The sequence below is a fragment of the Castor canadensis genome, chromosome 11 (genome assembly GCF_047511655.1).
Source record: "Castor canadensis chromosome 11, mCasCan1.hap1v2, whole genome shotgun sequence".
NCBI lineage: Eukaryota > Metazoa > Chordata > Mammalia > Rodentia > Castoridae > Castor > Castor canadensis.
This window is the reverse complement of record NC_133396.1, coordinates 12,795,210-12,823,198: the sequence shown is the minus strand read 5'-3', so window position 1 is coordinate 12,823,198 and position 27,989 is coordinate 12,795,210. Positions and strand designations below refer to the sequence as shown.

General features: G+C 38.5%; 1 protein-coding gene and 1 long non-coding RNA gene across 24 annotated transcripts in view; one reads left to right on the top strand and one right to left on the bottom strand.

Annotated features, from left to right (window-relative positions):
- The window catches only part of Cep112 (centrosomal protein 112), a 459,140-nt gene that overhangs the window by 414,769 nt on the left and 16,382 nt on the right, over positions 1 to 27,989 (top strand). For 18 of the 19 annotated variants that reach the window (XM_074045313.1, XM_074045307.1, XM_074045308.1 and 15 more), the window contains one exon: positions 4,917 to 5,006. The exons of the other annotated variant lie outside the window; for it this stretch is intronic. In XM_074045313.1, coding sequence (XP_073901414.1) covers positions 4,917 to 5,006 — 90 coding nt within the window. The remainder of the gene's footprint in view (positions 1 to 4,916; positions 5,007 to 27,989) is intronic. 19 annotated transcript variants of the gene reach the window in all.
- On the bottom strand, positions 10 to 26,663 carry LOC141413686 (uncharacterized). 5 transcript variants are annotated; one of them, XR_012438467.1, is made up of 6 exons: positions 24,380 to 26,663; positions 22,644 to 22,729; positions 13,105 to 13,209; positions 12,350 to 12,448; positions 10,786 to 10,861; positions 10 to 6,752 (listed from the first exon to the last, which is right to left on the bottom strand). It is a non-coding gene; the product is annotated as an uncharacterized lncRNA (long non-coding RNA). The 5 variants fall into 5 exon arrangements; XR_012438468.1 differs by having other exon boundaries at positions 26,263 to 26,663; XR_012438466.1 differs by lacking the exon at positions 13,105 to 13,209 and having other exon boundaries at positions 24,380 to 26,657.

Genomic DNA, 27,989 nt, shown 5'->3' with positions numbered 1-27,989 from the left:
TAGGGTCTAAGGGTGCAGCTCAGTGGTAGAGCACTTGCCTAGGCCCTGGGTTCCATCCCTAGCACCACATTTAAAATAATAATAATAAGCTTTAAGCCTTCCCTTTCCAGTTATCTTCTCCTTCAGTCCAGAACAAGCATGGGGGCACCCCCTAACAGCTTTTCTACCTGCTGAATGATGAATTAGTCATCTGTTTCCTCCAAAGATGGTAAATTCAAATGTCATGAAAGGCTATGGTAATTTCATTTTATTTAAGTGAGGAAAGCTTTAAAAACACTTTTTTTTTAACTTTTTGTTTTGTAAACTTTGAAACATACAATTAAGTAGAGAGAAGCAGTGTATGCAGAAGTTCATCTGCCCATCACCCAGCTTCAGCAATGTTTTGCAGGTAGCTAGGGTGACCTCTTTTTGGCAGCATCTTTAGTATAATTACTCCACTTTTTATTCTTGTTAAACCTCTGAGCTGTACAGATCTAGTAGCTCTCAGGCCCAGCAGAGACTCTGTGCTTTCTCTCTTCATCACCACAGACTTTACCCAAAGCCTCAAAATTCATGACTTTGCCAATCCCAGTTTTATATTTATATAGAGCAAAGCTTTAATCCACACTGTTTTGCCTCCGTATGGTTCAATACACTTCTTTAAAATAGTAGAACACTCTACTATTCCCATTCCCAGAGGGCATGTGAATGGAACCAAGGAAAGAACCCATTAACCCACATAGATCAGGCCCAGAAGTGTTCCCATTGGCTTCATGATGCAAGCATTTTGCCAAGACTTGGAAACACAGAATGGGGCAGAATATAAGTGTCAAATGCCAATTTTTATATTTATGAGTACTGATTTGAAAACTCTTTAACAGGCAAAGTGTGGCATACAGTGTGTAAGAGGAGGTACCTCTGGGGTCACTCAGCTATGACAGTACTTCTGAAGAGCTGATTATAGAGAGTATGATACATACTGTTGATGAGTCTGTTTTGATTTGTAAGTGAATTTTTCCAAATTTCACATAACTCAGGTTTTGATACAGATGAAAAAGAGTTTGAAATTGCATTTTATGGTGAGAACCTGGACTAAGAGCTGAGGACAGATTTGTGCTTAGACATCCCACTGGGAAGGGGCCACAGAGTCACAGCTCTCAGCTGCCCTAGGAACTGGCTAAGAGATTGGCCAGAGGTAATGCCAGAAATCTCTAAAAAGACTTCTGGTCATAGTAAAATGCCAAGTCTGAAAGTCCCTTTGTACAATGCCTTGCAACTGGAACATTGTGATTATATCTTTTTTTATCACTATAATTTCATTCTTCAAATGAAGTTTTCCTTTATTAAATAACTACTTGTAATTAAAATGAACTTTTGTTTCATTTATTCATCATTAAAAGGCATGTATCTGCCATCACTCCCTGCTTATTTAATTAATTCAGAACTATAAGAGGCAACTTGTTTTTAATAAAACTTCTTACTGCATGATTTTACAAGTTAGGAAGTGGCTTGCTCTGAATTATGTTCACAGACTTTATGAACATTTCATTGTATCATTGACTATTATACTCTTCCCCCACCCAAAAAAAAAAAAAAAGCAACAGAAACTCCCTACTATCACAGGTGCCATTCAGGGGCACATCAGCTGCCATGTCCTCTACCTCACCCTCAAGAGTCCATTAACATGCAAAGTCTGTTACAGTTTAATTTGCTGCAATTATTTTCATATGTTAAACAAACACATCAAATTATCAATAAACCTTTCCCCTTAACAGTGTGGTATACCCTCATTGTTCTTGTAGGGCTTAGCATTGTCACTTACATCTTTGCTCTACACAGTGTCTTTCTTTGTTCCCTACCAACACAAAACACTCTGAAAGTCAGGAACAGCATAGAGCTCTCAGCAAACTGACTTGAATGGTATTTAAAAGCGGATTTGATTGGGAGAAAAAAATTGTCTTTTCAGTAATGATGCAAGTTAACACAGCAGATCTAAGAGAGAAGGAATAATTTTACAGAATAGACAGTTTAAATATTCAAGTGGAAGCTTGATTTTTATTTTTGACCCACTATTGGACGTTATGTTCTTCAGTTATCTTGGGCTTTTTTGGGGGGATAAACTAGAAGTTGTGATTTTTGTTCTTGTGTGTATCAAGTGTCAAATTTGAAGGGTTTTCAATAAGGAAGCCACAACTTAAAAATTCCCCCTGGTTGTACATATTGAGTAGCTATGGTCATGTTCACATAGTCCTTATGTTCAATTCTGAGGTTGAACTCTAACAACATAAAAGCTTTTTTAGAATATAAATTCATAAACACTTGCCAATATAAACCATCATTTTCCTTTCACTTTAGCTTTTTTGGAAATAGAATATTATTTAGTTACTTTTTGCTTTTTTAAAACTGATGTTTTAATAGATAATAAAAGTAATTTCTAGACGTAACCCACTTTCTCTGATTAACCTTAAAAAGATCACATTTTACCTTTTTAAAGTATGAGCAAATTTTAAGTATTAGTTTTTTGAAGAGCAAATGTAATTTGAATTCTGTCTTGATAATATTGATAAAACAGAGTAGACATAATAGTCTCTCACTGTGTGGAGTACGGAGAAAAGATCAGATCTGATTTTGTTGCTCCGTGTTCTTTGAGACTTTCCATCAGCTAGTTTCCCTTGTACTCATGTCACCTCTATCATGTCCCACCCCTCCAGATCCTCAGCAGCTTTCTTGGTCCCGTCTTCCTCCCTGCCTGCTCTGCAGTGTGGGCATCACCCAAGGGGCAGGTTTTAGAGCCTCTTCTTATTTTGCTTACATTTCTAGGGACACATCCCACGTGCACCTTGTCTGAGAGACCTCTGTCCTATTCAGACCCACCCTTGGCAGCACCCTGTGCTAGACAGGTGCCTCAGTTGGCACACTGAATGGGGAGTGAGAAACACACTTATTCCTCATACTTCTGGAGGCTGGGACCTCTAAGATCACAGCAGGAGCAGATCTGATGTCTGGCGAGCATCTGATTCCTCCTTCATAAGTGCCTGTCTTTCATTGTGTCTTCACATAGTAGAAGAGACAGGGGACCTCTCTCAGGCCCCTTTTCTAAGGGCACTAATCCTGTTCATCCAGCCTTTACTTCCCAAAAGTCTCACCTCCTAATACCTTGGGAATTAGGATTTCAACATATGAATTTGAGGAGAATATAAATATTGAAACCATAGCCATAGGTCCGCCTCAAAGTTCTGTTAGCTTCTTAAATCCGGTGTGGCAAAACCCTACTGCCACCACCATTTCTGATTCACTGTGTTCTCACTCTTCGCTGGTCATTCAGTGTCAACGCCTTATGCAGTCTTTGAGTCTTTTTCCCCAGTCCCCCATTAATGGTACTACTGCTGCATCCACTCCTCCATATCCATTGCCGTCATTCAAGGCCTCATTCTATTTGGCCTTCAATTTTACAACAGATGCATTTTTTAACCTTTTGTCTTTAACCTTTTGTCTACTTGGATATGTAATAGGCATTTCAAACTTACATCCAGTACTTCACCCTAAACACCTGCCTCTCTCTGGAATGCCAATTATACTCTTCCAGCTCCCCACCTAGTCTTCCTGGGGCCCTCCTTTTTCTCAGGCTCTGCAGCCAATCCCTTGGGGTCATCATCTTTATCTTCAGAATATATCTGAAAGCCAACATTTTCTTGACCATCTGCAACCACCCTGGTCCAACTCTCTATCACTAGATAAAATTGAGCAGCTTCTCACCTGCCTTCCTGCTTCTGCCTTGCTCCACTCCAGTCTGCAACCAAGTAGAGCCCGCTCACAGCCCTCCAGGAGTTTCCTGTCTGCCTCTGAGTAAAACTTAAAGTCCTTCACTGACCTGTGGCATTCCATGTGACCTGGTGTGACTTGAGCCCTGACATGTCCCTAACCTGATTGCTCTTCCACTGCCTGACAGGAAGGTTCTCCTTCAGGTACACAGGTAACCTGTGCTGCATATCGGCCTTCTTGAGCCACCTGTTTAAAACTACAACACCTCTCCCCACCCACTCCAGAATATCCCCCCTTCCATGCTTTATTTTTCTCCTGTAACTATCACTGGTAAAATACTACTCTACTTGCTTCTTGCCCCCCTCATTGTATTGTAAGCCTTGTGAGTGTGGGGTTTTGTTTTGCTTTGTTTTGTTTCTCAGCTATGTGTAGAGTACCTATTGCAATCTTGACATAACACAGGAACTCAATATTGACTGGATGAATTTCATTTTGAGAACATATTTACATATTTGCCGCTTTCATTCCATGAATTCTACACAGTAACTTTCCATGTATTCTATAATTATGTAGGATTGTTTGAATGGCTCCTGTTTCTTTTCTCATTCACTTTTTACTTAAAATAGTAATTGATGCAATGATAATTATTGATCTTTGTGGCTTCTACGTTCCCTGTATTAACCTGAACTCTGTTTCTAACAGCTACTTGCCAACTGAAAGTTCAACTACTTCTTACAGGTTCTTTAGATTTCACACCAACTTAAGTTCACTATAATTTAATAAGTTTATAATTTTGAAAAATGCCATATTGGTCAGATATTGTGATTCCTATATATAACAACACTTTTCAAAGTGTAAGTGTACATGGCAGGTATACAGGTAGGGCTATTTTAATTAGAAATACTTAGTGCTCTGTTATGTGATTGTTGTTCTATGCTGGGAATATTTAAAAAATTATAATATGAATTGACATCTGCTAGTCTGTTTTATTTGTTTGCATTTTTTAATGCTATGTATTCTAAAGGCATAAATCATCTGGGCCTAATATACAAAACCTGGCTTTGGAAAAACAGTAATAAACTAGAGACCTGAAGTCTTCTTAATACCAATTCATGTGATAAGACTATTTTTCAAGCATATTGATTTTTGATGTCACTATGTTTACACTGTTTCAGGCTTTACAAGATGAACTAGAAAAACGCTCTAATCAGGTGCGATGTGCAGAAAAAAAATTACTGCACAAAGAAATGGAGTCACAGGAACAGGTAGGCTCCCCTCTCCTCTTTGTCTTGTTTACTCCTATAGGTCATAGAGCTGATGCATTTCTGTGTCAGCTAGCAACTCTTGGTTGCAAATAATAGAGTGCTCTGCTATGGCTGTCATAAACAATAGGGAATGTATTACCACATAGAAGGAAAGATCTGGAGGTAGAACTGGCTCTGCATCTCTGGCATTCTCATGGTTTCATTCTAAAAGTGATTCTAAGATGGCTACAGTAGCACTATGTGTCCTGCCCAGAGCTTCACTATCTAGAGGCAGAAAGGGATGGTCAGTTTCTGGGTTCTCCTTCAGAAGACTAAGGAGCTCTTTCCTAGAACCACACCCACACCTTCTTTCACATCTCATTGGACAGAGAAGGTCACATGCTCAGCCTGGTGTGCCTAAACCCTGGCAAAAGAACTAAGAGTACCAAACTAGCCTAGACCAATCAGGAGTCACCTGCTGGTGATGAAAGTAGTATAGGAAGGAAAAACAGAATAAAAAGAGGAAATGGATGTTAGGTAGGCAGCCATCATTTTAAGATAAGTGGACATTATTTTACTTAGAGACATAAATTGCATTTTTTAACTTAAATTTTCTCCTCTTTCTTTCCATTCTGTTAATAAAATGAATGTAACATAAGCCAGATTAATCTGGCTATGACAACAGTTAATGACATTATTTTCAAATGGTTAGATTATTTTCACCCAACTCTTCTGGTTGTAATGAATTATACTAAGTGATGATTTTAACAATTTAGAGTAAGAATTCAACAAGGCATCCATAGAGAGCATCCAGTCTCAATGACACCTTTTATAAAGGTTGTATTGTCCTCAGCCATTGACTACAGCATTGCTAACCTTCTTCTAAGTGCTATTGGGCCATTATGTACAGGTGTTACTAGACATTTACACCTTGGTTGTCTTAGTGTAAGACTCAGTGCAGGAATATCAGAGTAGGTCATTTCACTTTTAGGGAAAGGTAAACACCAGAGATGTTTACAAATAGGATCCCAACTACGGAACTGTACAAAATGACCAAAGTAAGCAACTAATAGGTGCTGAATATTAATAATTACTGAATTTTTCAGTTTTCCATATGTATGTATGTAATTTGTATAAATACACATATATTCACTTCTACATATATGTATTATATAATATTTATGCCATATAGTCAATAATAAGGTGACAAAATAGAAATCTAGAATAAAAACTCTAATAACTACATTTTGTTACGTGCCTACAACGTAACATGTCATACAAAAAGCATTACACATATTAGTTCATCTAGTCCTCACAATAATGACATGTCAGTATTATTATCCCTAGTTTATAGATTAAAACTCAGAGTGATTGCATAGCTCGTCCAAGACCACACAGCTAGTAAATAGTAAAACCGTTTAGACCCACGCTTATCTGAAGTTCAGAGCTTTGCTCCTATCATGATAATTTTGAAGTTACATGTCTAATTAAAAAAAAAACTGATGGCAGCAATAGGGGAAGTAAGCTTATTATAGATGACAGGGAAACAAAAATACTGCTCCAGTGCTGCGTACAGTAGCAGACACCATTGACCTTCCATGGACAGAGAAGAACAAGTAGCAAAGGAGATGAACGCATAGCAGATTTTGGCCACAGATGAAAACATCCCCTTAGATGGAGCATGGTGTCCTGCAGGTCAACTCAGCATAGATCGAACTATCACTGAAGGTCAGCTGAACGCCAGTCCTCTCGTGAGGATGGTTGTAACTAAAAGAAGAAAAGACAAACTTCTTAAAAGTAGGAAATGGTGCTCCCTGGAGGACTGGGGCCTTTCCAGTTTATGGTAAAATATGATTTAAGGTAAAACTTTGTTGACATCACTTTAATTCATGGCAAAACTTCACACAGAAAATTCCATAATATATTGAGAGCTGGGAAATTAAGAAATCCCAAATGAACAATGGAGAAGGATTCAGGAACTACTTTCAGTCTTTTTTTATTGACTTCTTTTTGATCATCAAAGTTGCTTTCATCTTTGTAGTGACAATAGTATTTTAGAATATTTCTTACACTAATTCCTGATATCTCTTATTAGGCTACAGTTTACCAAAGAAATGTCAGGAAATAACCATGGGTAAAGCTGAATATTTCATAATCTTTGCAACCATGAGATGTTAGATTCTTTCCAAGGTCCTAGCTATAAAAAAAAAAAAAAGCCAGTCATTTCAACAAAACTGAGCAGCAAATAATAGGCATTTAATAATATTCATTGTATTTAATTTAATCTTTTATTTTATCTAAATTTGACCCATGTTTCCCTGTCAATTTTTGAAACTAAAGGAAGTAGTCAAAAATAATTAGAACTATTATCATGAACATTTTTTAGAGTCTGGTTATATATGAACTTACTTAGAATATCTAAAATGTTGATATTGTTATGTTATGACTTTTTTTCATCAAGTAAAGCAACTGCAGTAACAGTAGCTAGCCTCATATCAGCCAATCAAACAACCAAAGTGGGTCTAAAACAGATACTTAAAACTTTCTTTTCAACCAAATATTATTATCCTGATACTAGTTGCATAAAGAATCAAAATTGAAACTGGCAGAATTACAAAGGCCAATTTCCTAGGCTGCTTTTTTTAACTTGCTTGCTTTAAAAAAAAAAAAAAGTTTAAACTGCTTCTGGTTTTCATTTAAGAAAATTCCTGTGTTTTGATTCTACAAAAACAAAAAATGAATGAGGCATTTTAAAAGTTATGTTTTTAATTAAAAACAAATGGCTGCTTCTCATCAGGTCTTGATGGGTGGTATCCTCGCTGCCCACCACTTGCCTTGGTCCACTAGCTCCCCTCTGTCGCCTCCATTGGCAGACCAGCAGCAAGATGGTCCCCAGAGAAGGTGTGCTTATCAGTAGGCATGAAGGAAATACTGACATTTACACAGATCAAGAGAAATAGAATTAGAAATTACTAATTTTCTAAGTTAGTCTTATAAAAACATGATCTTTCCTTTAATCCATAAATCGTAAAGTAACCATTGTATTTCTCCTCATCAGGAGTTAATAATTTCTAAGTCCAGATAAGATCTAAGTAAGAATTCCATAATTTCAGCAAAGGATGGGGAATCAGAGCTCTGATCAAACTTCCTCATTGTGCAAGGAAAGGATGTAACTTCCTTATTGAGTCATCAGGGAAGGGTCTGACTTCCCTGACATACAGCACAGTAGTGACAGATTCAGGGTAGGGTCTCAGCTCCCTCCTAGAATGCTATTTTCCATTATGTTAAACACTTGTAAAATGGATAGATCCCATCTATCACTTGGGTTCAGGTTTAAATCTAAAAATTATGAGTAAAGTTGAAATTTACTTTTGACACAAAACAAGGTTAGATTCTAATCTAATATAATGTAGATATTAATATATGCATAAAGCCTTCCTTTATACTGGTGATACAAAATTTTGAAAATATGAATGGCTTTTGTACTAATTTGCCATATCCAATGGCCAAGGGCAATGCATTTGTAAAGGATCTCTTTACGTCTCATGGTCTCTATTGATACATTGTTGACTTTTTACTCTTTTCATATTTTATTACATTGGTTATTCAGTCTCCCAGAATATTATTTTAAATAAATTAGTGGAAAAACCTCTAATACTTTAGGGATCTCCTGATAAGTAACTTACAGTGCTGAATATTTCACAAGAGAATCAATCTTGTCACTATTAATCATGTGATCTTGATCAAGTCCTTAACCTCTCTGGTTATCAGGTCCCCAATCAGTAAAATGTTAATATAATACCTTCCCACAGGGCTTTTGGGAACATCAAAATGAGATAATGTGTGTAAAAATACTTCAAACACTATAAAACATGCAGCTGCAATGTGTGTAATTATAGTTCTTCATAGAGGGACCTGAGCTGGGCATTATCAGAGAGGAAGGACATTCCAGTTAGGGAGCAGAATAGGGGGAGTCATGAATCTGCTCAGAAGTGTTCAGGGACTATTGAGTAATATCTTGGCCAGAGGGTATATCAGTGAAGAGGAAAACAAGACCAGAAAATTAGTTTCATTCATGTTGTCCATGAAAGAAAAGAAAAATGCTTTGTTGTTGAGGATCTGCTCTTTGCTAAGCACTGTGGTATGTATTAGGGCAGTTAGTGGCCAGTCTTGGATGCAGTGCAGAGTTCACTCATTCGTCAGAAAGTTGTCAAAAAATGGGGAGTGTTACGTGGTTGAGGTTAAACTTTACAAAGATTAATCAGCCGAAGTAGATAAGATGACCAAGAGTTGAAAAGAAATACATTCAGAGATTATAGCACTAAAATTCACATAACTAGTTGTAGAGAAATAAGGAAAACTTGCATGGGATGTTGTCAAAGAGAGTAGAAAGAGAAGGGAAGATGTGAAGACTAGTAAGGAAAAATTCACAGAACACAGATGTGGAGGAAGGGCAAAAGAAAGCAATGCATCAAAAATAATGCTGAGTCTTCAAACTGATAAGATAGTATATAGTGGACACAATACAATTATTTCTTGGATGTGGCATCTGAAGTGCTGGCAGGACATTACATTTGGAGACATAAGAGTTGAAAATCTGAATCTAGAATTCCAGAGAGAGCCCAGAAATGTGAGTGTGTGAGCAGCCCTGAAAGTCAAGAGAGTGTTTCCTACCAGATGCTATGCTCTTTAGGGCAAGAATTCAGCCTGTCATCCTCACAGTATCTACCAGCACTTGTTGAAGTCAGACTGCTCTGAAAACCTTTGCTGTCCGTATGCCCCAACACCAAGCCCTCCCTCACTGTACCCCACCCCCAAGGCGCGTGCACACACACCCACACCCATACCCCTGTCCAACCCCTGTCCCGCTCTCATCTGTTCTTGTAGCACTTTCTGTGGCCCTCTATTGAAGGTTTTCCCATCAAACTCCACAGTAGCTGGAGCTAGGACCCTGTCATGTTTATGCTTGTATCACAGCATTTAACCCAGTTCCTGGCCCACGTGGTGCTCAGTGAATTAATGGGAGAAAGAATGAGGGTGGGAGGCAGGAGGAGGGGAGGGATAAGAGGAGGAGTGGGAGGGAGGGAAGATGAACATCACATGCTACATGGAGCTTGAGGATGAAGCATTCCAAATGCCACTGAACTTGGTTAATGATTACAGACCCTTGGTATTGAGCCTCCTAAACATATTCTAAGTGGTTTTTTTCTTAAGAATGTTCTTGTCTAGACTTGTGGAAATAAATACTGTAGATATTCTTCTACCATTTTCATTTGGGCTGCTCCTTTCATCTGGGTTCTCATGGCTTCTCTGTGGCCCTCAGTTATTCCCATACATTATACCACCAAAAGGGTTAGTGTACCAGAGAAAACTAAGAAGAAAGCAAGATGCCAGTACCCACCCATGCAGCCCACTTTCCTGCTCACCTCTAAAACAGGGCAAATTTGCCTTCCAGTTCACTCATGAAAGATGTCCTCAGAAGGCAAAAGCAGAAAGGACACCAAAAAAGTCCTTTATTGTCTCTACAGATAAACTGAGCACTTTGCTGCTTCCTTCCTAGGTTCCTGGATTTTAGAAATAAAACTTGGGCCTATTAGTAATATGTAGCTTTCGGGTAACATTGGGCATCTCCAAAAATGCCTTCACATCTCTTCCTGTTATATCATTATAGCTAGTAGCTGGTTTTCTCAAGGAGTTTACTTGCCTCCCACAATGTCCAGTGATAGATGGAGAAGTAACATTGATGTTAGGAGAACCAAAATCAGTGTATTCTAAACTTTCAACAGATAGCACTGCTTACCTTTAAACTACCCCAGCCATCATCCAGGGTAACCAACAAATCCATGGAGTCACAGGCAGCCTTAAAGACGTTGATGCTGTGGAGACAGAAAATCAATTAAGCAATAATCGTGACATTTGTTAAAAGGAAGAATTGGCCTTCTACAGATTTCCAAGGCTTCAATTTCCATTTTCCATAATGGATTTTCAGACTTCACAGTCTTGACTACTGTGGGCTAACTCATCTGTAGTGAAATCTATTTAAAAGTACTAACAAATCAAAACTATGTTTTATCCCAGAGCACATTATGAAAACAGGAATAATAATTGCAACAGAAATATAATTCAAAGACTTTTATTGACTTTTCATGTTTAATGGTTATTATTCTGGCTTGTTTCAAGCAATTTTAATAACCACAGTTTATTTACAAAATTCAGGCTAATTCTTTTGTTCCCATGCCAACAAAATACATTTGTTCCCAGACAGCTGGTATGATGCATCATTCTAAGACTTGAGTTGTTATGAGGCATAGAATCACATTTAATTTTGACCACATCTTATTCTCAATGAGAGTTTGAATACTTGCCTCTGTTTTCTGAAACAAACACTTCAACTACAATGTCAGGGACAATATAATTTATTAAAATACACATCTCATCATGTTCCTTATAACTCAGCTATTCTAGTAGACTTTAGTGGCAAAGCAAGTCAAGCACTTGTCCCCAAACCCCCTTCTAAAAAATCACACAATTTTTTTAAGGAAACTAAAAGCCCTCTTTTGACGGAGGGTGCTCTGCATTTCATCCTTGCTTTCTTAAGATTCCCTTTGTTTTTAACTTCACTGGGCTTGTGCTAGGGAGTGGAGAGATCCCTGGTGTGCTTGCTGCATGTTTTTAATCCTTGCTTTGCTGACATATCAGATCCAAGTGTCAGCCAAGCACCCACTGCATCATTGCAGCTGTTTTTCCATAAAGCATTTTCTACATTGTTGAAGTGGCTCTCTGTCCTCACAGCGAACAGTGGGGGACCATGAAGACCAGGGCAGAGCCCCGGGATTGTAGAGGGCTCTGACCCAGGACTGGAGGGTTCAAAGCCAAGTGGTGCCTGCCTCGGGCTGGGTCTCATCTTATATTCCTTGTAATGAATTAATGTAATAGTATATCCTCATTTCTTTTAGTTTAATTTTTAAAGATAGTTTTTTCTTTAATTTTAGTCATTTTTTAAAAAATATATTTTTAATCCCCAAATCATTTACTCTAAACCAGTAAATTAAGGAGGCTTTTAAAAAATAAAGCAGAAACAAAAGCTTAAAACCACATTGTGTTCTATACCACCTTTAAAACTGATGAGCAAGATGAATCGTCAAACACTGACCTGGGTAATGGAATAGAGTACCCAGAAAGATAAAAAGAATTTGTCCCCCAGCCGTAGCCCATCAAGACTTACTTCTCTGGCAACCATTAAGTACTTAATTTGTGGAATTGAGTGAACAGCTGGAAAGAGGAAGCGATAAACCCAGAAATGGTAAAAGAGGGTGGGGTGAGTCAGCATGGTGACAAGAGAGAAATGTTGGATGACTACTTACTGTGCTTGTCACATTCAGAAAAGAGCATCAGGCATTCTAAGATGCACCTACTTGCAGTTCCTTTTTCACTGTGGTCCAGCCAGAAAAGATCTCCTTTTCCTGTTGAAAATTGTCATTTGGGGTGCAGAAACAATTGAAATTGATTATCGGCAAACACACATGACATAGCAAAGTATTTTATGGACACAGACGTAAATCAGTTAAACTAGAAATAAGGAAAGAAGGGTGATTCTTTAAAATACAATGAGCAATTAAGAATTCAAAAGTGTCATTTTAACCTATTTTCCATGTAGGTTGGATTTCTGTGAAAAAATTAGCATGGTTCTAGTGGGAACAATATTATAATGAATGCTCAAATGCAAAGGGTAACTTATTGAATTAAATGAAAAAATTAGAACTAGTGAAGAATATAGCATAGCTGACATTATAAAATTTTTAAGTGAGGACCTATTTTGAATCAAACAACCTAATGATTTCTCAGCAGTCCATGTGATGACACGGCATGGAACTTTATCCTATAGGCGCTTCTATTACTGTGATAAAGGAAAACAAATAGTTTAAACATCACTTTTGACTTTGTGTGTGACATTTGCACTCAGGTCTATTCTGAAAGGGTAAGGACATGTGAGAGATCAGAGAATATTTTCTAGGTCTAGATAGAAGGAAGGAAGGAAAGGAAGGAAGGAAGGAGAGAATGAGGAAAGGAAGGAGAGAGGGGTCGGCTACTTGTTGACCCCTTGTATGACTTGTATGACCTTGGGTGGGGGTTCTTCCCAGCACAGATGCCAGGCTTGAGCACTTGTCCTTGATGTTATAGCAGCAGCAAGGATTCAAGGGATGTTGCTCCAGGCCTGGTACCCCTGTTGGAACCAGAGCAGAAATTTTAGCTTCAGATTTTATTGGAATGAATGCCCCTGCAGAAAAAAATGAGAAAACTAGGATGAATGATCCCAAATGTTCCATTAGCAATAAGATTTTGAGGTTCTGTGTGACTGAATAAGCAGAGGACGATAAAGGAGATGGTAAGTCAGAACATGCCATGGAAACCAAAGGATAACCCAGAGCAAACTCTTTCTAATAACATGTAAGTTACGCTTTCAATATTGATATACATTGATGAACAAACCAAAAAAAAAAAAATAGTGTTTGTCAAGGTTACGTTTTAGAAGTAGATACTTCATAGCCTTTTGCATTTCTATGTAAATTTTAGGCTGACCCCATCAGTTTTTAAAGTCTTCTAGTTCACAAACATAGTATACGTCCTCCTTTAAGCAGTCTTTCATTTTTCTATTATATTTTAAATTTTCTGTGAAACTATGTCCTATTTTTTCTGCTCAATTATGCCTATGTATTTGACCTATTATAAAAAAGCTATTTTAAATGGCATTTTAAAAGTTCTGTTTTCTCAGTTTGTTGCAGGTATATAGAAATTCAATTTACTTTGTATAAATTCTCTTTATCATAGGAATTCTCCTTCTATTATTACCAAGTCGTTTTTCTTTTTTCAATCACAAATGGATGTTGAATTTTGTTAAATGCCTTCTCACTGTCTTTTGAGATAATCAGATGGATTTTGTCCTTTATTCAGCAACTGCAGTGAAATTTATAGATTTATTTTCTTATGTTAAATCAGTCTTGCATTATTGGACTAAAACTCATTTGATCATAAATCATCAAAAATCTAACTTTTTCCTTGCTAATATTTTATTTCGAATTTTTGCTTCAGTGTTTATGAGGGATGGATTGGCCTATAACTTTCTTTTATTGTAACATTCTCATTAGATTTTGGTCTCATAACATCACTACATGTTTTTGCTTTAAAATATTTGGCAGAATTCAGATGATGCCTTTTGGACCTAGAATATTCTTTGTTGGGAATTTTTAGTGAATTATAGATTCTCTAATAGTTATGATATCCAGATTTTCTATTATGCTTCTGCCTAATTTTGTCTGTGTTCTCTGTTTTAGAATTATAATTTTATATGTGTGTTATAGATGACAGGTAGATAGATAGATAGATAGATAGATGATATACAAGTGCAGATATTAGACCCTGTTCCCTATGTCTGTATTTATTCTGAATATTTTCTTTTTAACTAGCTTCTAGTTCAATAATTCTCTCCTTAACTATTTCTAATCTACTGTTAAACCCATTCTGAATTTTGGTTATTATATTTTCTAGAGTTAGAACTTCTACTTAGTTCTTTTTAAGTTACTTATTCTGTACCAAGGTCACAATCATTTTCCTAGTTCTGTCGCGCACATACTGATCATAAAAGTCTAGGTCTGATGACCATTACTGAAGTACACATTGGTCTTGTTTTGGTATCTTTTTTTTCTCTTGGCCTTTGGTCATTATATGTAGTATATGAGCCTGGCTATTTTTTTTTTTGAGTACAGATATTTTATATAAAAATGTACAGAAATGTTCTTTTTTCCATAGATAATTTACATGTGTTTCTAGGTAGCTGAGTAGTGAAACTTGCAGTCTTGAAAAACCTTAATTCATTGTTAAGAATTGAGATAATTTGAAACTAGACTTCATTCCTGGAGAGAGCTGGTGTATTTACAAATCACTCCTGCTCCTTTTGGAATGCACCCAAAGCACTAATTTTACCAGTCACTCCCTCCCCCTTAATAAGCCCTGGACTGCAATTTATATTTCCTTGGATGTGTGTGTGTGTGCGTGTGTGTGTGTGTGTGTGTGTGTGTGTGTGTGTGTGAGAGAGAGAGAGAGAGAGAGAGAGAGAGAGAGAGAGACTGACTCAGCCTTTCATCAGCAACTCTAGAATGGGTAAGACCACTACATAAAAAATGTCCCTAATGCCAGGCTTATAAATCCTTTTGGTTTTTGTTATCTGCTTGGCCTCATAATTCTTCCCTGTGTTGTCAGTTTTCTAATATTTTAAAGCAAATTTGGGAAAGTATTATCTAAACTAACATTACTAAAAGTGGAAGCCCAACATTTGATTTCTGTCAATTTCTTGATCACATTCATTGCTAATTTCCCCCTTATTTTCCTAATATATACTGTAGAAGTGTTAAAAACATATTCTCTACATTAATGATTGATTATCTTAATAAATCACAACTACTACCTCCCAGTTGCTTATGTTTTAATTTTTATTCACTATTTTAATTTTGAGATTATCACCTATCTTTCTTTTCCTTTATGGTTTACAAGTTTGCGTAGGAAGACAGACCCTCTCTAACTTGAGATTAGAAATATATTCTCTTATTTCCTTATAGTACTTGTAAGAGTTTTATTTTATACAGTTAACTCTTTTAATCAACTTCAAGTTTATTGTATACATTATGTGAAATAAGAATTATGGTAGCTAAATGGCCTCCAGAGAAAATCAATTCTCTAATCCCTGGAATCTGTGAATATGGCAAAAGACACTTTGCAGATGTAATTAAGGTTAGTAATTAGTGGCCTTCAAAAGAGAGAGCATCCCAGATTAGCCAAGTGGTGGGTACAGTCCAAACAGAGAACTCTCTCTCTGGCTGGAGGCAGAAGAGATGTAACAGAGCAGGGTCAGAGAGATATGAAGCATGAAAAAGAACCAGTGTACCTACCATTGCACTTTCATGATGGAGGGGCAACATGAGGAGGAATGCAAGCAGCCTTATGGGACTAAGAAAAAATCCTAGCCACAGCCACCAAGGAAATGAGGACCTCAGACCTATAGCTGTGAGGAACTAAATTCTGCCAAAAACTTGGAAGAGCTTAGAAACAAATTGTTTATTATGGTACTTTTCTCTTTGGTGGATTTTCATTATTTTTTAATGACTATCAATGATGTTTAGGGAATATATATAATATATACATTTATATAACATATTAGATATAAAATATATATAATTATATAATATATAGCAAAAAATCTAAATATGTATGCTAACCAGAGCTAGTACTCTTAGCTGTTCTAATGATATTTCATTTTATTTCTTCAATTTTCTAAATAGGTGATTCTGTCATTCCTAAGTAGAGATAATGTTTGTGTCCTTTCCATCCTTCATCCCTGTTTGTTTGTCTTATTACACAGCCTAAGCCTCTAGTTCAGTATCAAGTAGTAACAATATAGCACATAACCTTGTCTTTTTTACTCATCTTAAACAGTAATGCTTATGTTTCATTGGAATATTTTCCTTTCTAGGGGTGCCTGATAGTTACCATTTGTTGTGTACTCACATCATTTTCATTATAATAACTTGCAGACATATTTTCTCATTTCCACTAAACTAGACTTGTTAGAAAGCAGAGAATATATTATGGTAAGAACATACACATATATGCACATACATGTATATACATACATATATTTGGTATATGTGTGTATAATATATTTTCCTCACAGTCAACTTTCACCACACAGGAGACATGGACAGTTTATCTCCTTTGTACCAAACTAGCTTGCACAAAGTAGACAGACACAGAAAAGCCTTGACATCCTCTTAGGCTTACAAAATAAAAACATCATTCCCTTCTGACTTGTCCTTCCATCAGTCACTTAGCAACTTCTTGACCCCCTCCTCTTACACCTACCATGTGGTCTCTTAGACACTCTGCATGCATGATCCTCGTCTTCCAGGTGTGGGTTCCCTCACTACATGGGGGTCAAAGGGTGCTTCTTCCCTTATTGTGCAGTCACATTCCTCTGGAACTCTGGGACTATAGAGTCAGGGCTCTCTTCTCACTCAGTGACTCTGATGTTCCCTGTGCCACCTGTTACAGTATTTCCCTTTCAGTCAGCTGCATACTGCTTGCTTTACCCACCCCTCCTCAGCCAAGCAGCTCAACTGATGTCTGAGAAATGCATAACCCTTTAGAAAGAGTAGTAGACATTTCATTATATATTCAGACTATTCTGTCTACTAAGTACATAATCCTTTTATGCTTCTTTGTAACAGTAGATTATTTCTTTGTCTTCTTTTTTTTGTAGTACTAGGGTTTAAACTCAGGGCCTTGTTCATTCTAACACTTGAACCATCCCCCCAGCTGCTTTTGCTTTAGGTATTTTTTGAATAGGGTCTCATGTCTATGCCCAGGCCAACCGGGACCACGATCCTCCTATTTATACTTCCTGCATAGGTAGGATGACAGGCTCACACTACCACAACCCAGATATTTGTTGGTTGACATAGGGGTCTCATGAACTTTTGCTTGGGCTGGTCTCAAACCATAATTCTCCTGATATCTGCCTCTAGAATAGCTAGGATTACAGGCAGAGTCACTGTGTCTGACAGGTTATTTCTTTGGAGGACAGTACTGTGAGTTGATCTCCCAGACATTTGAATTGAGCCTAATCTCAGTTCTCCTGCTGCCTCCTCAGCACCCACAGCCTGGCAACAGAGTGGGCATTCACCAGTTCCACTAGTAAACGCATGAATGCTAACTTGTTCCATGAGTGTTCACTGCTTTGTTCAATGAGTATTAGGACCCTGAGTTGGCTGACTTCACGTTTCTAATTCTGAAGTCGTGTCTACTTAATTTTCATTAATCTTTAAAATGACTAAAATTTTGCTTAGGTATATGCTGACCATTTTAGTGAAGCTTGCCAAAAATTGATTGTAGCATAAGTGAAAATTATGGTTAATGATTGCTGGTTCCACTTCTTCTGAGCTGTGAAGCTTCTGAGCATCTGAGCCTGAGGGGGGTGGAGTTAAGTTGAAGCTTGAAGAATGCATGAAGTGCTTTAAAATTGGTATTTCTTGGTATTCACTTTTTAGACAGGTGACAAATGATGATAAAAAAAGGGTTTGCATTTGTGTGTATAAAGATATCACCACAAATAGAAAATCTCCTGAGAATTCAATTATGAGGGTTTTTTTTAAAAAAACCTACAACTGTTATAAAACTACACAGAAAATAACAAGACCCATCAGTGAGTAGAACTGCCTACACTATCTATGCAACTATTGAGTATATTTTGAAAATGACAAAACGTAAAAGTTTTAGGCTCTCTTAAACATCAGTAACCTCAAACAACACATGCCTCACTGAAGGGGAAACTAGTTATTTTTAACAGAAGGCATTTATTCACTCAACAAACATTTATTGAACGTCTACTATGTGCCAGGCACCATTAGCCATGTTCTGTAAGATGAATGGAAGAATCTTTTCCTGAAGGCGCTCAGAACTAAGTGGAGGAGACTCCTAAAGGGAACTTGAATTGACTTCTTGACCGGCATAATCCTAGTTTTCTTCTTTTTGTAGACCAAGCCTTCTCCATCTCTTTCATTGACTTCAGGTCTTTACCCTGCCCCTCATAGTTGGTAGCCTTTGTGTTCTGGCCTCTGTTTCCTACTGCTTCCAGCTACACATTCTCTATCCCTCAGTGATACCACCTGTCCTCACTGGCTTCGGCTCTCATTCATTGCAAAGGCTCACACATTGCTATTCCCAGGCCAGAACTCCTTCAACTTAAGCCCTGCATTGACACTGGCACCTCAGTCTGGCACTCCAGATTAAAGTCTAAAACCAGTCAGTCTTTCAGACAGAATCCCCTGCTGCTAAATCCAGGTTTCATAGTTGGCCTCACAGTTAGGGCTCAGTGTCAGAACATGTTTTCATAAGGAAAGAGAAATGGAGTCAGTAATATAAGCAACAATCAGGCAAAATCCTACTGTGATTTCAGTGAAGAAAGAAGGAATGGACAGGTGCCCTTCTCCCAAAATTTTTCTTCTGCCTGTTGCTAAAAACTGAAGTTATGGTGGCTGAATGTCAAATCAGGGACCAGAACTTTAGTTTTCAACAAGATACTTTGCAATGTAAGTTACCCCCTTGAAATAGTCACACATCAGAGACTTTGCCAAAAGAGAGTTTGCCATGAGAGAGTGGAGAGCAAGGCACGACAGTATTGGTTGTCAAAACAGGCTTGGGGGAAGTCAGTATTCTGCAGGTGGGGCAAAGGACAGAGGAAGGAGAAGCCAGAGGTATCAGAGAAGAGTCACATATAGTTTTGTGCAGTGCTGGCCTGGCAGTCAGAGAGAGCCTGTCTAAACTTGTCTTTGGCTAAAAGGGTGGCACAGGCTCTTATAGTCAACCAGCAATGCTGAGCTGAGAGAATCAAAACCCTCCACATTCTAACAGAAATGGAGAGGAAAGAAAGGAGGTTCATCTAATTTTGGGTTGTTGTCCTTTTCAGCTAGTGCAATCCCAGGAATGTGGCTCCCCAAAGCAACCTGCACTCAGGTAGTTTTAGACTTTTCTCTGCCTTCTCTGTCCTTGTGGTTATGAATTATAAAGACCTTTAGTGTTTAACTACAAACAGAGGATTTTCCAGGTGGGGGATCTGAGCTATGAAAAGAAAAATGCTGAAATACAAGTCACTGGGGTAATGAGGTCTCTTGGATGTGGGTAGAAAGTTCCTGACTTAGCACCAAAGGCTTAACATGTGTATTGAACGCTCAGCATACCTGGAGGGCCCTGGGGATTAGTCAAAAAAAAAAAAAAAGCAGAGATATTTCTAACATATGAATTGCTTATAAGTTAAAAAAATACAAAACAAAAATTTGCCCTGTCACCAACCTTTAATGTATTTGAATGGCCTGAGTCCCCCAAAAATAGGACACATGGTAGTGGTACAGGCATCAGTCCCACACTGTAGCTGCTGCATGGCCACCTTAACTGCCATGTTCCCATGGGTTCAGTGATGGCCACATTACTGTGTTTTATTCCTCATGGTTCTACAGGTTAAGTGTATCTTCTATGTACAGACATATACATGGATCTTAATCATGTTTCTATTTTACCTAACCAAATGAGAGAACTTTAAAATATGCCTGTACCTAAAAGTAATGACTACCCTAAAATTATGTTGCTGCTTACACGTGGCCTCTATGAGATTCCTCTCCATAGGCATTGTGTGTGTTTGTGTGTATTTGTGAGAGTAGGAACGTTTTTAAAACTCATATCCTTAACATAAGGAATTATAGATGTACAAGCAAAAAAGATGTAAGAATTTTTTTCTAAGGTTCAAGGCCAGCCTGGATTATATAGCAAGATTCTATCTCAAGAAATTAAAGTCTATCAATGAAAAAAAAAAAGAATTTTTTTTCTAGTACATGATAGAGGATCCACAATTTGCAGCAATCCTATCACAGATACCAGCCCTTACTTTATTTCCCCACTCCACTGCCCTCAAGTTGTAACTCTGTCTGTGATTCATTGGACTTCTACCTTCACTACTCTGGACATTTTCCCAAACTTGTTCAGCCACTGGCCTCCTGGACTTCTGGGTTTAAGTACTGTCAGATCAGATTTAGGTCATGTGTTAAGGCTTGGTGGGTCCATCATTGTACTCAATTTAAGAAGCATTATAGAGGTCACGACATTGCTACAAAGAAGGTGGCACTAATCCTTCCCTTTATAAAAGGGAGCGCGATGGTGTGCATTACACCAAAGGAACCAGCCCCACCAGCACCAAGCTGAGAGCCAGCAGTGCGTTCATTTCCTTCTCTCTGTGTCCTTCCAGGGATGGGTAGTACAAAACCAGATGTAAACTATTTTCCAAATACTCCTCTGACTTAACATTAAATTTCCCTTACACCAGATGCCAGTTTTTAAATCCTGAAGGATCCAAAGAGAAGGAATTAGTCATTGTGTTTCATTCATATAAAGCTGAAATAAAGGGGAAAAAACTACAAAGAACCCAGAGTACCTTGAGTCTCCTTGCCAGAGAATCGTAATTCAAAAAGAATGTCTCCTTGGTTATGAAAGATCAAAAGTGAAATGTTCCTTTTCTTTAATTATAAATTGAACTCCCCATTATTTATTAGTGCTTTTTAGGAAAAACAAAAGCAAACTGTTATAATTTCTTTTGCAAAGCAGTTTGGTTATTATGTTTTTAGGAGATTGGGCAACACTTGCTTTAAAGTGGCCCTGTCCTTCAAATACTTCCATCTCCTTATTTTGTTGATTTATACCTTGTTCCTTGTTACTTTGATGGCTTGCATCAATTAAGACACAGCAAGTAACTAAGGCTGTTGTCTTTGTAAAGCTATTTTCTGTGGTGTTCCCTAGGTGTTGCCAAAAGCTTTCACCAAGCACAAAAGCTATTAGGCCCTAAATTATACCAGGGTCAGTTATTAGCAGATCAGCAGAATTTGGGCTTGCCAAATATGTTAGGTGTCCTGGAAGATGGACATTGTGTGGAAAAGGCCCCACACAGTGTAAAACAGAGGCCAGTAAAACATTCATCAGCAGTAGAGAAAGTCCATTGAACTTAAATAGCATGAATTTATAGTTGTTCCTATCAAAATACTGTGTATGTATGTGTGTGTTATTATTGCTGTTTACTTTCTGCCACAGAAAAAGGTAGACTCAGTATGAAACAAGCAGTAACAAGATGGGTGTTGTCCTAGAAGCCCCAGCAATATAAGATTCTAGTGTTTAAAGTCTAAGTTAAGTCAACAAGAAACTAATTCATTAAAATGTTTGGAACTGCTGGTGGAGTGGCTTAAGTGGTAGAGCACCTGCCTAGCAAGTGTGAGGTCCTGAGTTCAAACCCCAGTGCTGAAAAAAAATGTTTTCAACCAAATAAGCTTTAGTGACTAGAGCTGCAATGCATATGAGCAGTGAGCCAGGCAAGGAATTTGGAAATATGGAAGTTGGTTTGAGGAGGAGCAGATGTCATACCCAAAACAGTCCAGTCTAGCCAGTAAGGTGTGGCAGCATTAAACTGAGTGGCCCCATTACTTTCTGGAGGAATTGTTGGACTGTTTCCTGGGGTGCAAATCTAGGCCTTTGATGGGGAATCTTGGCTCCAAACAATTCATTAGAAGCAACTGGTTGAAACTCAAAGTGGATTAAACAATAAGGAGACCGTTTTGGGTTCATTTAATGGAGTAGTATTGGCTTCAAGAGAAGCTTAATCTAATAGCTCAAGTTAAGTGACCAAGAGCCAGTTTTTCTCTTTCCATTTCTAAGCTTTGTTTCCTCTTTTTTGGCTCCTTTCTCTGAAAGTTATCCACCTCATGGTTGCCAGATGAGTGCTGTCAATTCCTGGGCCTATGTTTCCAAGTTCAAATCAGCAGAAAAAAAAATAATAAATCCCTTCCACAGCTCCTATGGAAGTCTTAGGCTCATAGCTCCTTGGTCCTGAGCTCTAATTCAGCAGGGACTGGAGCAGTAGGTAGGGGGAAGTAGAATTTCATTCATGGGAACTGAGTTAATGAAGCAAGGTACCACATGGATCCTAAAGCCACTAGACTCCAGGTCTGCTATGGTAAGAAGGATCCATTGGTTTCCAGTACAGTACTGAAGCTACTAATGTACAGTCATCCTTACCTATACCATCTCAGCATCTTGGTAGGGCTGGGCTTAAATGGAAAGGAAGCCATTGACACACCACTGGGGGGCTGAAAATCTGTAACCTAGAAACAAAAGCCATTAAAATCAAGGTGGTGGTAAGGTCTGAATGTTTGTTACCTTCCCCCTAAATTTTTCATATGTTGAATCTTTAACTTCTTCTAATGCCATTTGAAAATGGGGCCTTTTAGAAGTAACTAGGTCATGAGTAGGGACTTCATGCTGAGATTAGTACCTTCACAAGAAGAAACGTAAGAGAAATCTTGCTTTGCTACCATGTGAGGATACAGCAAGAAGGCAACCATCTGTACTCAAGGAAGAGGAAGGACCCTTACCCAACCCTACCTTGAGGGCACCTAATCTGGAACTTTTAGTCTCCAGAACTATTCAAAACTTTTGTGATTTAAGCTACCCCAGTTTATGCAATTTTTGTTGTAGCAGCCAAAGCCAAGGAAGACAGAGTACCATCTTTGCTTGAATCCTAATCTCCTTGGGTATGGATAAAATGGTCTCTTCCCAACTGCCTCTCCTCTCTGAGTAATCTTTCTAAAAGAGCACTCATCCTGATAGTCCCCTGCCCAAAACTGGTTTCCACTCATCAGACTTCTCTGCAAGACTTTCAAGGTCCCCTTCAGTCTGGAGGACTGTCTTGTGTTAATTCTAAGCATCCCTCAACATCTCCAGTCAGGCCCTCAGCTAAGTGGGCTCTCAGCCCCACTCTTTGTGCCTTGGCTCACACCTTTCCTTTCAGCCAGAATTTTCTTTTGCCATCCAACCGCTGCTCACCTTTGGGAGCATAGCTCAAGATTCCACTCTCCCCACACATGTTCCACACAATACCCGGCCCAAAGATCTTTTTCACCCCACCAAATTTCTGTTATGCTTACACTGTTTCCCCATAGCTGGGCATATAACATTTGTGGGTTAAGTTTGTTTCCCAGCAAAACTGTGAATTCCTTGAAGACGGTGTAATTCTGCCTTTGTGTTCTGCACAGAGCCCAGCCTCATTCTGCTCAACCCAGGTGTTCAGCACCGAGGGTCACTCTGGCACAAAACTCAGATGTCCAGCTCTGTTCATGTCTGGGCTTGACCTGAGAAGGCAGCCCCCACCATCTTCACATTTCTCTCTTGACTACCCATCCATCTCCACTGGCTCAGAATATATAAATGAAGAGGCAGAGAGTACTCCAAAGCTCCAAGGTGTGGTTTACTGGCCTCTATGCCTGAGACCAGCCACACTGCTATACCTGGCACCTGATCCTTATCCAGCCACACTGGCAGCCCTCATTTCCCTTCCATGCCTCTTACAGCTACCATATGTGATCACCTAACTTAAGGCAAGCTGTTCCATGTGTTCACTAAGTTGAAAATCTCATACAAGTCTTCTGAAAGTTCCCATTACTTCAAACATTTGCTTTGCCTTTTAGGACATTTAAAGGATATTTTAACCCAAGTTTACAGTACAACTCATATATCCAAAATTACTGGACATGACAAAGATCACATAAGCTACTATAGTGCAGGGAGTTGGCTTCATCTGCCTTGGTTTTTAATTTCTTCCTAAGGCCAGGAGGGAGCAAGATTAACTTAGTTCATCAAAAGGAAGGACAAAAAATATTTTTCTCAAAGCTATAAAGAAAAGTTAATACAAGATAAAATAGTATTTTATCCCTCAAATCTTAGACTTTCTGCTGTCAGCATTGGTTTTTAAATACCTGTGCAAGATGAAAAGATGCGATTGCTATGGAGTCCAAAGTCCTCAACTTCAGCACTAAGCTGCACAGAATGATGCTCTGATAACAGTTTCTGATGGTTGGAATTAAGCAAAACAAACCTTCTATACTTCTATCTGAATAAGAAAAGACATCCTTTTTGTTTGTTTTCACTTATAAATGAGGTAGTTGAAATTTTCACTATAATATGCTTTACCATGTGGGCCAATAAACATGAAGAATGACAATGCTTAGGACATATTTCTTTCTAATTTTAAATAGCAAATTTTTTCTGCCATTGAAGTAAAGAAAAAAGCTGTCCCCATGAGGACACCCCAGCCCTCAGCCACCAGTGATTGTCAAGGGCTTTATTCCTTTGCCTTTTTACTTTCTAGCATGAATCTTTTCAGACATAATTAGAATGTGTTTCTAGATTTCAGTACATTTTTAATATTAAAGAAATGCCTTCAACTGAAAGAATAAAATCTGATTGCTCTTTATTTGACCTTTGTTGGTTTGATGTGTTTTAAAAAGATCTGGGCAACAGTTTTATAAAGAATGCACCGAGACATTCCTGAAAGAGCACACTAGCAAAAATAATAATGAAAAAAAGATTAGAAGATGAAGCCTCTTGCTCAATCTAACAGAGCTGTTGCTATCCCCTTACAGTTTCTAAAGGCTACGTTGGTTTTGTCTAAGTCAAGAACAACACACTTATCGTTTCAAAAGATACTTTCTCGTAACTGTTTCTAACGGAAATTGTATTTTCACATAAATCTAAGTAGACCAAACCAAGTTAGTATTCATTGCCAGTTTATCTGACTTGTAAAAATATAGACTTCAACCTCTTTTAAGAGAGTTCCCATCTCATCTAGAGCAGTGGTGAAGGGAGCCAGATCATGGCTAGGTATGTTTCATTATGTGATAATGAAATAGAAACTGACGCTTTTAGGGTCAGGAAGTCCCAGACACAGGTCCTAACTCAGGTACTAAATAACTGCACAACTAAGGCTAAGCTAGTAACTTCTCCAGGCCTATTTCTTCTTGTGTAAATAGCTATAAAACTGCCATCCATTTGCAGAAGATTCAGTGAAATATATGCAGAAGGGTACAATGTAGTGCCCCTTACACCGAAGACTTTCTGGTAAATGTCAACCCTCATCTTCATGACAATAGTTCAGCATCATAATGGAGGGAGTGGTTACCTTGATGAGAAGCCTAGGTAAATTGTCCCGGAGAACATACCCAGTGAGCAGGGAAATAGTTCTCCAACTGGCCTGGCATGGTGGCACATGCCTGTAACCCCAGCTGAGGCAGAAGGATGGCAAATTCAAAGCCAGCCTTGCTACACAGGCAGACCCTGTCTCAAAACAATAATAATAATAATAAAATCGTTCTCCAGCTACTTAGGAGAAAGGAATGACAAGGGGCATGTGAGAAGGTGCAAGTTGCAAAATGGTATGAGACAGCAAGGCTAAGGTCATTGTAAGATGACTCTTACTTAGATCAGCTTTGCAAAGCAGATTGTCTTTAATCTGCAGGCAGAAAAAACCAATGAAGTGCTTTTTTGGGGAACAGGGGAGCAGGGAGGATGAGATGATCAGATCTACATTTCAGAGAAATAAATGACTATGTAGAGATCAGTTGAAGAAGAAAAAGCTAGAAGCAAGACATCCATGTTAAGTTTCTCTTCCTTTATAGGAAATCAGGATATATTAGTCTCCAATCAAAAACTGTGAATTCTTCTGTTATCTCATAATAAAGCCTTGACCTCCTCCACACCCAGCCATGTGATAGTCCCTAAGCATGCCACAAGTCATCTGCACAATCCCCACCCTCAGCCAGCCATGTCTTCTCCCTGTCCTCCATCTACAGCCCCTACTCACACTTCAGTGTCCAAATCCAGTCTCATCGCATCTCCAAAGAGGCTGTCCCCCTTAGAAGTTACTGGTCTCCTATTCCATCCTTAGCCTATTATATATCGGCTACTTATTTATGTAGCTCCTTTTTATACCACATGTAAAAAGTGTAAACTTTTTTCTTTTAGGAAGCCTAATGAAGTCTTTTGATGTTACACTCCCTAACTTTTAATTGAATGAAGTCTCTTTTCTCTATGTTGTATAAAGGTGAACAACTCATGAACTCGTCAGTGACTGTTTAGAAGGGTATTTTGAGATTTTTTTCGCCAGGAGGTTGTGGAGGTCTCTGTCCTCTCCAGTTGGGAGGTGAGGGATTCACACACAAGATCCTCATTAGTGTTAATTGGAGCTGCCTAAGTAAATCCTGGATGCATCGGTGGGACAATGACCGCCTTTGTATTCCTATTTTGTGTTTTGTATAAGATATCATATCTGGCAAGACCTGCCTTCTCAAACACAAGGAAATAATTGGCACTTTGAGGGAGAGGTTTAACTTATTTATAATTGTCAAGAGTTTAAATATGCAGAAAAGAAAGAGCAGTCAGAGCTGGCTTGTTTTGAAAAATGCCTGCAAACCAAGTCAAAAATCTCTGACTAAATCAGGTATTTTGAATGATTACTGACCAAAGGTTAAACATGGACCTTTTGTTGTAAGTTTTGTCTTAATACAGGTAACTATATATTTATCAATAAACTAATTGTCTTAAACTCTATTTGTATCATTGCTACTCACCAAAATCTCCTATGACTAATATGCTTTCTAGATCACTCCACTTGCTTGATGACAGTAGTATTTGAGGCAAATGATAGCAATTGTCTGCTCTTCCTTCTCATTTCCCTTGGCCTCTCTGCAGCATCTGACACCTACCTGTCCTTTCTCTTGTAAGACCCAAGGCTATGTGCCTCACACTCAGCTCTCTGGCCATTTCTGGTCTTTCTTTCCCTGCTTCCACTTCCTTCCCCATCATAAAGGTGGAAGCCCCTGGTGGTTGAGCTCCAGGGAAATTCTCATATTTTTCTTCCCCCTTCAGAGAGCTTTACCTGTCCAAGGCCTCAGCCTCCTCTTCTGGCCCATGGCTCTTAGGTTTCCAGTTCCATATTTCCTCATGAATGTCTTCCTGGCACTTCAAACTAAGTAAATGCAATCCAAACACATATCTTTTCTCCCACCCATGCCCAGGCCAGCTCCTTCTACCCATGCCCTGCCCCTACAGTAACATCAACCCTTCTCTAGGCATGTGATTGAAGGCATAACTTCTCCTTTCACTCATCCCTTGCTTCTATTCCACACCCCAGTTAATTGTCAGCTTCTACTATATGACTACCTCATAGACCAGGAGCTCTTCACTTTAAGCTGTCTCCTGAGATTTCTTCACAATATTTCCACAGTAGTCCTCTCCTCTCTACCTCCCATTCATCAGTGGGTACCATACAGGGTTAGATGTCAGGTTTTGATCCTGGTTCTAGAAGTTACTCACTGTGAGCCTATTTCCTCCTTTGTGAATTGAGTATGGTAATATCTAGCTCCTAGGTTTTATGTAAGAATTACCTAGATTTTCACAAAGATTCTATATCATGGGCTAAATACAGTACCCAGCATCTATCAGATGTTCACAAATATGGGCTTTGCTTTGCTTTCTGTTTTTTACTACATGAAATCCAAAGTTGTTGGCATGAACTTTACTGCCTTTCAA